The sequence below is a fragment of the Erithacus rubecula genome, assembly GCF_903797595.1.
Source record: "Erithacus rubecula genome assembly, chromosome: 4".
NCBI lineage: Eukaryota > Metazoa > Chordata > Aves > Passeriformes > Muscicapidae > Erithacus > Erithacus rubecula.
The window spans coordinates 31,798,728-31,812,466 of record NC_136686.1 but is presented as its reverse complement, the minus strand read 5'-3'; the positions used below and the strand labels follow the sequence as shown (position 1 = coordinate 31,812,466).

At 43.3% G+C, this 13,739-nt stretch overlaps 1 protein-coding gene across 6 annotated transcripts in view; it reads left to right on the top strand.

Moving 5' to 3' along the window:
• The first annotated feature begins 3,077 nt into the window (after positions 1-3,077).
• The window catches only part of ZC3H7B (zinc finger CCCH-type containing 7B), a 45,513-nt gene continuing 34,851 nt past the window's right edge, over positions 3,078-13,739 (top strand). For 3 of the 6 annotated variants that reach the window (XM_079303654.1, XM_079303653.1, XM_079303652.1), the window contains exons 1-5: positions 3,078-3,443; positions 9,563-9,623; positions 11,537-11,570; positions 11,957-12,154; positions 12,966-13,124. In XM_079303654.1, the coding sequence (XP_079159780.1) occupies positions 9,571-9,623; positions 11,537-11,570; positions 11,957-12,154; positions 12,966-13,124 (444 nt within the window). In that variant the 5' untranslated portion in view covers positions 3,078-3,443; positions 9,563-9,570. Of the gene's footprint in view, positions 3,444-9,562; positions 9,624-11,536; positions 11,571-11,956; positions 12,155-12,965; positions 13,125-13,739 lie in introns of those variants that run through there. The other 3 variants (XR_013773962.1, XR_013773963.1, XM_079303651.1) reach the window with 1 other exon arrangement.

Sequence of the window (13,739 nt, the reverse complement as noted above, 5' to 3'; positions counted from 1 at the left end):
CCTGGCACTGCACGAGACTATGTCCTCTCATCCTGGACTGTCAAGTCATTCCTGCTTAAGGATGCAAAAAAGCTTTGGTTTGTGTGACAGACTTCTGTGCACGTTGTGCATGACATTTTCTTCCAGAGTATAGAAATAAAAGTATACTGGATGAGGCAGGGCGAGCTGTGAACAGACCTGCCTGCTGCTGCAGTGGGTTTGCACAGCACCTCAGTCCCTTCTCTGCAATCTACAGGCACCAATGTAGGTGCCTTTCCAGGTGGCAGATACCAGGTGAGATTGCTATTGAGGAGGGCCACAGGTAGGATTTATTCTGCTATTTGCTCCCAAAATGTTGTAAGAGGCATTTTCCAGTATCTCACAGATTTCCCAAAAGTGGTTTTAATAAGTAACAGCAAATGCTTATATGGACCCAAGAAAAGAACGTCAGTAGTTGAGGGTGCAGCCTCATAAATAGTAAGAGAAGTTTCTTTTGCAACTTAAGAAAATTAAGAACCACTTAGACTCTGGACTATGACTCTATGTGAGAAGCATAAAGCTGCCAGAATGCATAGAACTGATGAGGAACTAAATTAGTGTGATCTCAGGAAGGAGCTTGAACCTGGAAAATACAAGCAAGAAATTTGGCACTGGATATTTTTAGTAATAAACAGGATATTTTCAAATATATCAGTTTTCCTTCCCTGCCATTCTCCCAAATATTGGTTGTACCAGAGGGGCAAGAATAAAGACATTTACTAGAGGTGCAGCTATATTGGAATGTAGATGTACCATGCCATTGTAGGATAGATCATACATTCACTCTTCCTAAAAAATAATTTAACAAATCAAAACTTCTATGACACTGTATCTGGTTTTTAGCAGGGGTTTGCAGTGTTTGACTTGCTGATTACCTGCACATTAGACTGAGACCTCCATAACTGCACTTGCAATCTGTGAAAATCTTCATGTTGACTGCTAAGGAAAGATTTTACTTCATGAGAGGAGTGGAACATGCCTCGCAGGACACCTCTCAGTCTTACAGATAAATGAAGCTGGGATGGAGGAATGCACAGCATGACTTTCAATTGAGAAATGCAGTGTTGAAAATGAATGTTCTTAAATTAAAAACTAGTGTTTATTCCAGCACAACTCTTGATTGTATGCACCTTTTGGGTTTGCTCCTCTTTTTTCTTATCTCCTCTTAACCTTTCTTCTCATCCAGCAGTGATGTTTTTTTCCTTTCACAGGTGCTGCAGGGTTGGAGGTGCCCTGGGCTCTGTGACTCATTTGGTGATGGCTCTGTAAGGCTGCCCTCCCGCTGTGATCTGGCATATCTGCTCTCTCTGTGTTTACTTTCTGCCTCCAGACCCACTCCATCTTTCTTCTGCTCAAAACCACTCCATCAAGAGGGTTTATCATTCAATGTACATTTTGCCCAGCAGCTTCTGCCCCACAGGCCCAGCTTAGTTTAGGTTCTACTCACTGTCACAGTGTCAACACCTAAAATTAAGAAATAGCAAATCTTCTGAAGACTTAATAAAAATAAACATTGTCTTATCCATGGATAGTAGCAATCTTTGGATCAAAACCAATACCTAAAAATGTGCATTGTAATAAAATATTGTGAAGAGCATTGATTAGACAATGGTGTCCAGTGTGATAAGGCATGCTATGTAAGTCACAGCCTAAATTACTATAAATTCATAAATTATTAGTTTATTGTGTTGACAATGCTGTCAGAAGCCAATCCTACTGGGTATAATAAAGTATTTCCTTTTCTGATGAACACATTTTAAATATCTAGGAAGTTTAGAACACTTCAGATGTTACATTCTGTCTGCCTTTGAATCGTGCCAGAGTACACAGTTGCAAAGCACAAGCTGACATTCTTGTGGGTCACTGTAAATAGAGAAGTGAGACACTCAGGAGTAAACATGTCACTGATTACATTGGGAAAAAGCTGGTAATTTAAGCCAATGTCAGCCTGGAAATTGTTAATCTAATGGTACACAGAATATTTTAGGGGGAGGGAAACTATTCTATCAGCTACCTGGATCTTCACAACCAGTGCCCATGTTCGAACATGTCCCACTCAGCCTCTGTTTCCCACCAGCAGTTCTCTTCCTGAGGCTCAGCCAGCATGGACTACTGTGGAGATTCAATCCACTTTCTGGAAATATTGAGGCATTTGGGATGAAAACAAGCCAAAAATCCTATTCCAAAAGGTGTCTAAACTCATGTGTCCATGCATAAATATAAAAATATATAATATATATAAAATATAAAAAATCTATAATAATATATTATATATGATTATATATTAGTATAATATGCATCCACATACATATAATATATATGTAGATTATGTAATACCCAATAATATAAAATTTAATTATTAATATGGTTTTTACATATATATATGCATGCTGCATATATGCATCTACATATATTTAACATATACACACATATGTACATATATATAATATATATAGATTGTATAACACCCAGTTGTATAAAATATAATATTAATTGAGATATAGATATATATTTATTAGTTTCAATTTTGTGTGTAGTTTGGGAAGGGTGTTTGGGATTTTTTTTTCTTGTTTGGGTTGGGGTTTTTTTCCTTTGGTTTGTTTGGGGGTTTTTTGGTTTTGTTTGTTTATTTTATTTTTGAGTTTGTTTGTTTTATTGCCTATTCCTTTCCACCCAAAGATTTGTGTTTTCAGACGATCTTATTTCCAGGGAACCCCTCAGCAGTGGAGGGTGGAGTGAGGAAGGTCTGTCTGGAGCAGATAATTGCTCGGCCATCAGCGATGGCTCTGGCCCCCGTCCAGCGAGCAGAAATGGGTGGGCACAAGGGTCACTGCTTCACGTATGTGATAATCCCGGGGGGGGGTCTCACAATTCAGCTCCTCGCCGCGTTTGTGTGCATGTAATCCCTCTGCAGAAACAGCTTTGCTTTCTCTTGGGGTATATTTTTTTTTATATATATATCAGCAAAAACACCCAGGAAGAAAAAAAAACGTTGCATTCAAATTAGAACGGAGAGTCGACTGCTGAAGAGCTTTATTTTTTTGTAGATTTTTGTGGTTTTAAGCCTAATTCACCTTAAAGAATCTCACAGCCAGCCACAAGGGAAAGATTTGTGAGTTTTTGTAATGGAAAGCGGTAGCCTCTAGGGCCCAGAGGATATGCAGGGAGGCATTTTCTCTTGCTGGTGCAGCTGAGAGCGAGCGAGAGAGAGCGAGACCTGGAAATGAAAGTAAAGAGATCAGGAGGCACATGGAGGGAGCTGCAGGGGCAGCCGATCCAGAAGCAGAATGCTGCCTTCTATAATTAAATAGCACTTACTATTATTATTACTTCTAGTAATAATACATTAATAATATCTCTAGTAATACAATACCATTTATCAAGGAAAGTTTATGCATAGTGTTGGGGGGAAACCCCGAGGAGAGGTGAGTTCTTTATTATTATTTTGGGGGGGATTATTTTTGTCTTAAATCAATTCTCTGTGTGTTTGTGTATGTAGAAAGGGGTGGACTTAAGAAACAAATTTTGGATGTTGCTTCATTAGAAAGTAAAGGTTTCAGATAGTAATTGCAGAGATGAATGGTTGTGTAATTGGATTTTTTTTTTTCTTTTAATGTGGTGAAAAATAATACGGGTGAGATTTTGAAGCTAAAACCTCTTCCTCTAAAAATGTGGGGTTTGCAAAAAAAAGAAAAAAAAAAAATTGTCAAAGATCCTAATCCCACCCCCTGTAAAAAAATGTGGTAGTAGTCTAAAATTGCATAGCTAGTGGGAAAGACCCTGGGTTTACATGGAAAACTTAGTAATAATCGCGTTTGTGCGTGTTTGTGTTTTGTAGGTTCGGGATGTGTGTTGTGGTCTGTATTTAGGCTGCAGTTTCCCACTCTTGTTAGGTACAAACCCCATGAAACGGCAGAGAGACCCTTTGGAATTGCTTTTTAGATAGACCTTCCGTAGGGTCTTTTCAAGTTTATCAAATAAGAAGGCTGTGTTTTGGTTTTGTTTTGTTTAGTTGGTTTGGTTTTAATTCTTTAATGTTTTAGACATTTTCCGGGTGGCAGGGGATGTTATGTGTTGTTTTTTGGGCTTTTTTTTCCCCCGTTTTTTTCTCTTAAAGCCGTCTCCCAGACTCTTGGAGATGCGTGATTTTTATTTAAGCGGATGGGGGGGTGGGGAAGGAGGAAGAGCACGTTTTGGTTTGTTTTTCCTTTTCCCGGGGAAGCCTGGATGTCTCCTGCCGCGGGAGACCCCTCCCCGCAGGGCCGCGGTGTCGGGAATGCCGGGGTGCCGGCGTTCGGCGGGGCGCGGGAGGCGCCGCCGGCCCCGCTCCGCTCCGGCGGCCGAGGTGGTGCCTCTCCCGGCAGCGGCCTCTACGCAAGGCCGGGGATCGGCGGCCTAGTGCTGCCGGTGGGGGGAGGAGGCGAGCGGCACTTCCCGCGACATCCGTGCGGGAACCAGCCCCGGGGTTTAGTTTTTCAAATGAGGCACAGGAATGCGAGCTGGGTGGGCAGGAAACCAAGAGCAAGTGCCTTAGGGATAGGCAGCATCACCCCCCAGCTCTCTCCTTGCTCCTTGGTTGCGCTGCAGTGGGGGCAGGGGGGAGGGTGGCCTGTGGTAGGTGAAGGTGTTAATGTGCGGAGCACAAGGCTGAAAGGAGTGGAAAATGAGGTCATGGGAGCTGATGTGGTCAACTGAGGCTTTTAGCCCCCCACCACCATCCCCCTTGCAGGGAAACTTGGAGTCACTGCTTTTATTTTCACCCAGGGGTGAGCTGGTTGTTGCTCGCTTGCTCTGCATTGACTGGGTGCAGTGAATATTGCTGGGTGCAGCTGGTGGCACCCCAATGACCCCAGCGGTGCTGTGAGAGGCCATGAGAATACCTTGGGCAGCCAGTGCAGGGAGGGACAGAGGAGTCAGCGCTGCGGGCACAGCACAGTGCTGGGGAATCCAGGAGCACTGGCTGCCAGGAACAGTGAAACCCATGGAGTGGGGCACGGCAGAAAGAGCTGCAGGAGTGAGCAGGAGCCCAAGTTTGTAGTGGGCTCTGCAGTTTGTCCTTTGCTTGATGTGTGCCCAGTTAGCTGTCCTGTTGCACCACTAAGGTGGCCAAACTGCAGGCAGTGAAAGACTCCCATGTTTCAGATCAGTGTATCCTGGAGCCTTTTTCCTGGGGAGCTCCAGTCTCGGATTTACAACCTGCCATTGCGTCTGAGTGTACTTATTTCTAGCTGAAATGTTACATTCAATGCCTGGAAGTCAGTCAAGTGTCAGTTCATTGCCATCTCAGAAATACAGTATGGAAAACTTTGCCCAAATTCAGCTCTGGCAGGGTTATGAATAACAGCTGTTTCCTTGATGAGATAAATTCAAGTCTTTCCATTCATCTCGTGTTTCTACCATCTACTCATCTAGAGGATATCTACCCAGTTTGTGATTCAGTCACCCACTTCACTGGCTCATGCTTCCTTCTGAAGGCAAGAAAACTATTTTGCCTGTCTGTAGCATTTTATTCCTGTCTGGCAAATGGTTTGTAATTTATTGACGAACTGTGAATAAACTTCTCTCTAGGTACTGGACCGGAGAGGATAAATGTCTCTGGACTGAAAGGATAAGAGCTTTATAGTGGAGATATAAATACTCAGTATTTGAATTTTGCTGGTGATTTGAGTAGACAAATCTGGACAGAGATTTGGTGGGGGGAGAGAAAAGGGACAATTAGACACAGTGCTTCCTAAAATGTTTTCTACTGTATTTCTAAAAATATTTGAAAGAGCAATAAAACAAAAGCTAAACAAGCTTTGCACTTAAAATCAATTATGCAGTAGCTGTGGTGTAGTGTGCAGCAGAAGTGAAGTGTTGCTCATGTGGGTGGCTCACTGTGTGTTGGGTTTGCTGGTGTAACAAGTGCATGGCTTGGTCTGAATGTTAAATGAAACATGGTTAAGAGGCTGGAATGATGAGGGAAGACAGAAATGACTGAGTTTGCTGGTGAGGTGGTTGGGAAGGAGGTGTGAGGAGCAAAAAGAGGAGTCTGATTGGCAGCCTCCTGCAGTGGCTGGGACAGGCAGGACAGATGAGGAGTCTGCCACACGTGGAGGAGATTGCTGGCGTGGGGTCACACTGAAGGGGAGAGAAGGTAGTTTTTTGTGAGAGATGTGCAAGAAGTTGTCGGGCAGCAGCACATGGTGTGTGCTTTGAAGGTGTTGCCATGAGAGGATCAGTCTTATGTGCAATGTCACGACATAGGCCTGGAGATGTGACAGCTAAAGGACACATCAGCAGAGAAAGCTAGTCACCCACTCACAAGGAGGGAGGAATGTGGGGCAGTACCAGGGAGCAGCAGTGTAGAGGGGAAATCAGGCATGTGGTTTATATCTAAAGAAGGTAATGGAGGATTTTGGGTAGAAGAACATTCCCTCTGGAAGATGAGAGTAGAACTGCAGAGTATAAACAACGTGCAGGGCACACAAGGTTACCTTTTATGAGGGTTTTGTAGCAAGGAACAAACTGTAGCTGTGTATTTTGGGACTTAGAGAGATGCAATGGGCTGGTCAGCCATCCACATGAAGCAAGGATGGGGATATTTATGCTGGATATTTATGCAGTGGCAATAGTGATGAGGAGATAAAAAACAGGAGAACTTCGGAATGCAAGAAGAGTTGGGTAACTCTAGAAAGGAGACATTCTGTAGCCATTCCCAGTAGTCTTTTGGCTGCCCTCCAGGTTTGGGTCAATAATGTCTGAATGCCCTTCTCTCTGGGCAAGCAACAGTAATCCGTTCTCTCTGTAACACAGACCCACAGCCTGCTATGTAAGATGTTTTAATAGCAGGATCTGCGTAGCTGTGAGGACAGGTACCGATCTTTTATTCACTCCTTGCAGAGTGTTCTTAAGGCTGAGTTCAGAAACTGAAGTAGACCATGTGTATCAGAAGCTTTTCAGGGTGGTGATCTGTTTTGTGGACATACACAGTTGTAAAGGTGTGCCATGGAATTTTTGGAATGCAGCCGTTTACTTGGTGATGACCAGACAGTGTTCAGCTGCCCTCCCCACATTTCATCAGATCTGTGGGCTGCTGCTTCACTTTTCTGACTTTTGTTCCCTCCAGCATGACTCAGGGAGCAGCAAGAGCAGGGCTGCACCTCCAGGCAGGACAATCAAGTAGCTGAAGGTCACCACTGCAGTCACCAGCAATGCTCTCACTCATAGGATACAGTCCCACTACAGTCCCACCTGAACAGTGTAGGCAGGACTAGATGCCAATAGCAGTGGTCCATCAACAGTCCCAAAGAAGATGAGGTGGTGAGTCTGGTCCAGGTCCACCCAGCAAGTCCAGGGTTAGTAGATTGTTCCAGAGACAGGACTGGAGACAAGCAGTGGAGGTCTATGGGTTGTCCCAGAGATAGAACTGAGGACAAGTTCAACACAGCATAGCTCAGACAAAGCAGGACCTGGACTCAGCTGAAATGGAGCTCCTAGACCATAGACAGGGGCACAGGTGGGGGCCCAAGAGGAGGCTGTTTGGAGTACTAGAAGTCTTTTAGTGTATTCTGACAGATAGAAATTCTTCCTTCCTCCCTGTGCTGTCCCCATGAGCCTTTGGGAGGGTCCACTTGACTCTTTGGCATCCTCTTCTCCCCCACAGTTTTTCTCTTGTTTCCTGTGTAGACTCTTTCCTCACTCTTGTCTCTGATGGCCCTCACAGTTTCCTACATTGCTTTGGAGTGGCTCTGTCCTTTTCCATGTCTTTCACTGCTACCTTTGTGCAAATGGTTCTTACTGCTCCTCTTCCACTTCTCTCTTCTCTCTTACTCTGTCTTTGCAGAATTTCAGACAAGGAGAAAAATTAAATTAATTGCCTCTCTCTCCTTACCTACCTCTTGTCTGCCTGTATTGTTAGTGATCTTTTTAACCTCACAATCTCCTTGTTAAATTTCCTTTTTTCTTCCTTTCTTCTTCTTGCTTATTATCCAGGCTACTTATGAATCAATGCAGCCTTCCATTGGTGTTGTAGTGAAATACAGCAGCACTTCTCCATCACTTCTGTTAAAAGCCTTTGTAGAGATGCTGATGATCCCTCACCTTGTCTGTTGGCTTTCCCTTTCTTGCTACACTGCCCATCCTATTCCAAGATCAGCTGCTTAAAATCTCCTACCTCTGCTTGAACCAGATTGCTCCCCAATTTACAGTCTAATGACTTAGAAACTTCACAGTGTCACTTTCAAGCTCCTGCTTCCTTCTCCACTTTCCATTTCCTGCTACCACTTTCTCTCACTCCAGTCTTTCCTCCTTCCCCCAGTTCTTCTTCTTGGTAAAGGGCAGGTATCAATTCTACATTTTGCAAGGCACAGAGCACAATCAATAAGAGCTTGCTGAGTTCTCAAAATTGATTTTTACCTTAAAGACCCCTTCACCCTGTTCAGACTGAGTGTGCCATTGATACAGCAAGATATCTTAGAATTATAGGGATGGTCTTAATGTAAAAGGGAGCAGAATTATAATGCTGTTCAAGTTGTTGTAGTGTAGAGGTGGAGAAATTACTTTAGTAACTTTTCAGAAGCAGTCCTGGGTTGGGAAGGTACAGGATCTTTGTCTCATTTCAGTGTTTCTGTACTTGCTGCCTTTGTCCCCAGGCTCCTATTCCTCAAATGCTGAGCATTATTTGTGGTCACAGCTGGTTGATATGAAATTTGCTGTCACTAGCAACTCAGTTTTGCCATCCTTTCTCTCCTTCATTATTCTTTTATTGTATCACAGAACTGTGTACCTTAGAGAAAGGTCGCTGGGGAGCCCTTCCAAAATTTGCTTCCAAACTGCAGAGGATGAAGTACAGATAACTCTTGAGCCTTCCTAAGGTGCTGGCCACCCCTGTTTAAAACACTGCAGGATAAGGCTCTGTTCCCCTTCTAAAGAAGTGTTCTCCATTCTGTGCTGCTCTTGCCTGCTCATTTTCAGTGTGAAATCCACATTGCATGGATTCATGCTGTCCTTTTATGTGGACCACGGCAAGTAATTCCATCTTCTTCCTTTGCATCTCCTTGTGAGCTGTATCTCCATAAACTTTATCTAGGTGAGATATATTGCACATGCTGTGCAGTAAACCAGTTTAAATCTGTCCCAGATAAATAGTGGTCAGAATTACTTGTCATGGGAGGGTCTCAGCACAAATTCCTGAAATGACTGCCAGTGCAGGCAAATATGGTGTTGGGTTTCTTCCCTTTCCTAGAAGGCAGTCATGATAACAGTGGGTTCCCATTGCTTTATTTACTGGCAGCCTAAGCAGAGAGCTCAAATTGAAGTAATTCCTTTTTGCCCATGTATCCTGTCAGTGGCATGTGAGAAAAAGCAGATACTTGGTTGTGAGCTGCTTGCCGTGCTGTATCTGCAGTGTGGATAAATCATGGGCTTCACTCTTCAGGGCATCTGGTCTGGAACATTTTGTTGGTAGTAAATTCGGGCACGAACAAAATACTGTGCTGTTTAATTGCCAGCAAGACCTAAAATGACTCACTTTGTGTTGTTTCTTTTTCTTCTTCCTCCACAGCAACTATAATGGAGAGGCAGAAGAGAAAACAAGAAATAGAGAAAGGACTGCAGTTCATTCAGTAAGTGGACATCCTCAGTATTCCCTGTGGATTTGGAAGTGGTCATCTTTCTGTTGAGGACTGCAGGAACTGAGTTTTTCCTATTCATGCTTTGGGTTTGCTGCATGGGAAAGAGACAGTGTCCTGAGGATTTTGGCTATGATTTTCCAGGGTATTTCTTGTCCTGTTAGCTCCCTAAACTTGAAATTCTATCATTTTAATATCATTTGGTTTTACCCTCCACTGTAAATTCAGTTCCAGGATGATCTTTACAGTCAGCATAATGTTAATAGTACTTGTACCTTCTACATCATCTTCAGCATGAAGATCTCAAAGTGCTCTCTCAACAAGGTTATCCCACCTTTGTTAGGAAGGGAGATAGTGTTTCAGTTCTGTAGGTGGAAAAGCAAGGTACATAACTTGTGAGCACCCCATATGGTATCTATAGGAAGAGTAGATGACCTGGGTTCTTTTACAGTTGCCAGCCTGGTAGATGTCTCAGATCACTCTTCTATGAATATCATGTGGCCTTGTAGAGCTTGAAGTGGTTGCTTATGTAATAGTTACAAATCCTCATACTTCCTTATAAGATAGAGAATATTTTTCCCTCCAATGTTTGAGTTAGCAGAGGCCTCTAACTCAGATCCAGGCTCCATCCTGAGTAAGGAAGTAGTAAGATTGTGATCAGATTGGTTTGGGGTTTTTTAAGGTCTGCTTTGAGTCTTGCAATTATTATGCCTGAAATGTGTGCCTGTATAGTAGGAACTCTCCCATCCCAGATCTTCCATTTTACATATTTGTATCCTGTAATATGGCCATGATATTTTCATCCCAGTCTGAGACTAAATAGGCCTGATAACCCAGTTTTGGAGAGGTAATAGTGAGATTTATATTGGAAGCACTTAAAAAATGCAGAAGATTCTGGGGAAGAAAATAATTTAGAAATGTGATATGCATCTGGAGCATATCTTGCACCCTGAACCAGGAGCAGTACCATATGTTGGTTTGTTTTGATGTAAAAGAGGGAGTCCAAGTTTGTTATTAGCAGCATAAATGTTTCTTACAAAGCCATGACATTTCCTTTAGTTAGTTTTAAGGAGTGATTAGATGAGATCTAAAAAATGTTTATTCTCTAATCAGTAAGTAAGATCATGTATGCACTGTAGGTGACAAAAGCTATGAAAGGTGCTAAGGTTTCCTCTAGAACCTATTGATTTGTCCTTGAAGAGAAAAATAAATAGATGTGGACCAAGTCTGGATGATTTGGGTGGTCCAATTTGAAGAACAGAACCTTTCTCTTAAGTCTCAGTGCTATTGTGGGGTAGGTGTTATTCTCACAAGCACTGCCAGTGTTTGTGGCTCAGCCTTGGCCAAGAAAGTTGGAGTTAAATGGTCTTCTGAACCTGCATTGTTTTCTCCATTCCTTTTGTGGGGTAGGCCTAAAGGCATGTGGCTAAGTGAAGGCAGAGAAAAGTGATTGCATTTATCTCTGTGTGTCTCTGGTCTCACAAAGGATTTGAGGAGGTCTTGGAGTGCTGCTTTGGTGCCTCTCGTTAGAGCCAGATGAATATGAAATACACTTGTATTCTTCTCAGCAGTCTCTCATGGGACTTTATTAAAGATGGGTTTTTTAGGTGGCTGTTGGAAGCACATTGCAGAGGAAAGTGTATGCACAGAAAATAAATGAGAATAAGACTCCTCTAGTCTCCAGTCCCTCTTAGACGTGTCCATTGCTTGACACCACTGTGGCTGTCACTGAACATAATGCTCTCTAACTGTGTTCTCTTTGCCTCAGCTGCCTTTGCAATGATAAAATGTTCAGTAACTTACTGAGATCACCAACACAGGACCAGAAAAGTAATCTCTTCATCAGACAAAAGCCCTTGTTTGCATGGATGCCTATTTCATGAGTATTTTCTCTTCTTTTTGTTCAGGTCCACATTACCCCTAAGTCAAGAAGATTATGAGGTAATGGAGATTTTGTTTGTTGAAGCTGGGAGCCCTCTGGTTAGCAAGATTTGTTCTTTTGCACAGCCATTAGTTTAGTGAAAGTGAAGAATGAAGAATGTGGGAGGGTCTGTCACAATTTGCCCGTGACTTAAAGTTTTACGGTTCTGACGATGACAGCTTTTGGGGAAAGGAGAAGACACTTGAGTGTTCAAGAAGAATGGGGATTTGACTGCATTAATTCTCCTCTACCAAAAATCCTGATGTTTTACGGGAGGGTAGGAATGCAGGAGTATCTTAGTGGGCAAGCAATTTGCTAAAAGATGTGGAAAGGAATGGGAAATTGTGAAGTCTCTCCTGTCTCTGAATATCCAGTTGAGTGTATTTGTTCTCTCCCTGCTGCCCAGGCCTTTTTGCAGAAGCTGGTGAGAAACTTGTTTGCAGAGGGCAATGATCTGTTCCGAGAGAAGGATTTCAAGCTTTCCCTGGTGCAGTACGTAGAGGGGCTGAACGTGGCGGATTACGCAGCCTCCGACGAGGTGACCATCCCGAAGGATCTCCTCTGCAAGCTCCATGTCAACCGAGCTGCCTGCTACTTTGCCATGGTGAGTGCTTCCCCAGGCCATCCCCAGGAGCCAGGGTTGCAGTGCTGTGCAGTTGGAAAAGATGGCAAGAGGCATTTCCCTGTTCAAACACTGGAGCAGACAACAACACACAGAAAAGTCTGCAGTCTCCTCACAATTGCACTGTCTTGTGAGACCAGAGGAAGGATGTGAGGAGAGGGGCCAGGCCTGAGGTACCTGACAGTGCAGTTCTGGTCTTCAGTAGTGAGGAATTAGTACCATCCAGTGTCTTCCAGTATTGAACAAGTATTCTTCTGGAATATTGTTTATTAGTTTGGAGGCTTTTGCTTCCTGCTTTGAAGCACTGGAAGAGAGTTGGAAGTCTTTGGGTCTTGAAGGAACTTGCAGTATACACATGGAAAAGGATTCTGAAATACCCAGGCTCTAAAAGGCTGCATGCTTCCATTTTACTAAGGCATGTAACAGCTTTCCTTTATGGCACAATCCCAGAGCAGGCCCATCCTGTTTATAAGGACACTGAGTCCCCAGAAAATTAGCAAGCAGACACATAATTAAAGACTTTCAAGTGTAACATGCTCAGGGTAGAGGGGGAGACAAGATAAGGTTGCTCAAGCAGCAGTTCTGTCATTCCTTGACTTTAAAATGTTTAGAGTTCTGCAAGATTTAACAAAATGTTCTGTTAATGTAGGTGTGTTTGCACACTGGTCTGTGAATGAGGTAACATATGTACTTCCACCTGCCACTTATATTCCTGTTTTCTGCTGAGAGGTAGAACATTTGCATTCAGAAGAACAAGTCAGTTTGCTGACTCCAGGTGGTCTGTTCCATGCAGGGGTTGTATGAGAAGGCACTGGAAGACAGTGAGAGGGCTTTAAGTCTGGACAAGGAGAATATCCGAGCGCTATTCCGGAAAGCCCGTTCCTTAAATGAACTTGGGAGACACAAAGAAGCCTATGAGTGCAACAGCCGATGCCTGCTGTCCCTCCCACATGTAAGTTTTGGACATACAAATCATCTCAGTTTTTGTCCTCAACATGCTTAGTGTAAGGCCAGAGGATAGTGGAAGAGAAATCCTGGCTGTTCCCAAGAATGTGCTTATGCCCGGAAATTTTGTCTCTCTGACTCAGAGATGTTTGTCCTCACATGTTTCTTCAGGCCAAGTCATGTCTTACAGGTAGTGCCAGCCAGGGATGCCAGTTAGTGACAGCAGGTTCATGGTCTGTTTGTGAAGAGCAAGCACCTACTCTAACAAAAGGTGAACTAAAGCCATGAGAATGCTTTAATTGGCTGCTTTTGTATCTCTAATGGAAGTGACTAGGAGCATGGGATAAATGGAACTGCAGCTCTGAAAGGAAAACACGTATGGTTTTCCTGGGCTGGATACAAATGTCTCACATTTCACTTACTGATAGCTAAGGCAAAGTGATCAAGCTTTTTATTTCTTGAGGAACATGCAAAGGTGTCCTTGACATCACATGGCATGGTTATTTTTGTGTTCAGGGATGTGCAAATTTTAGCATGCAGAGAGAACTATCTGCATATACCAGGAACTAAATATTTTCATGGTAATGCTTTTGAGCATCCTCTTAGGCCAGATACTGATCAG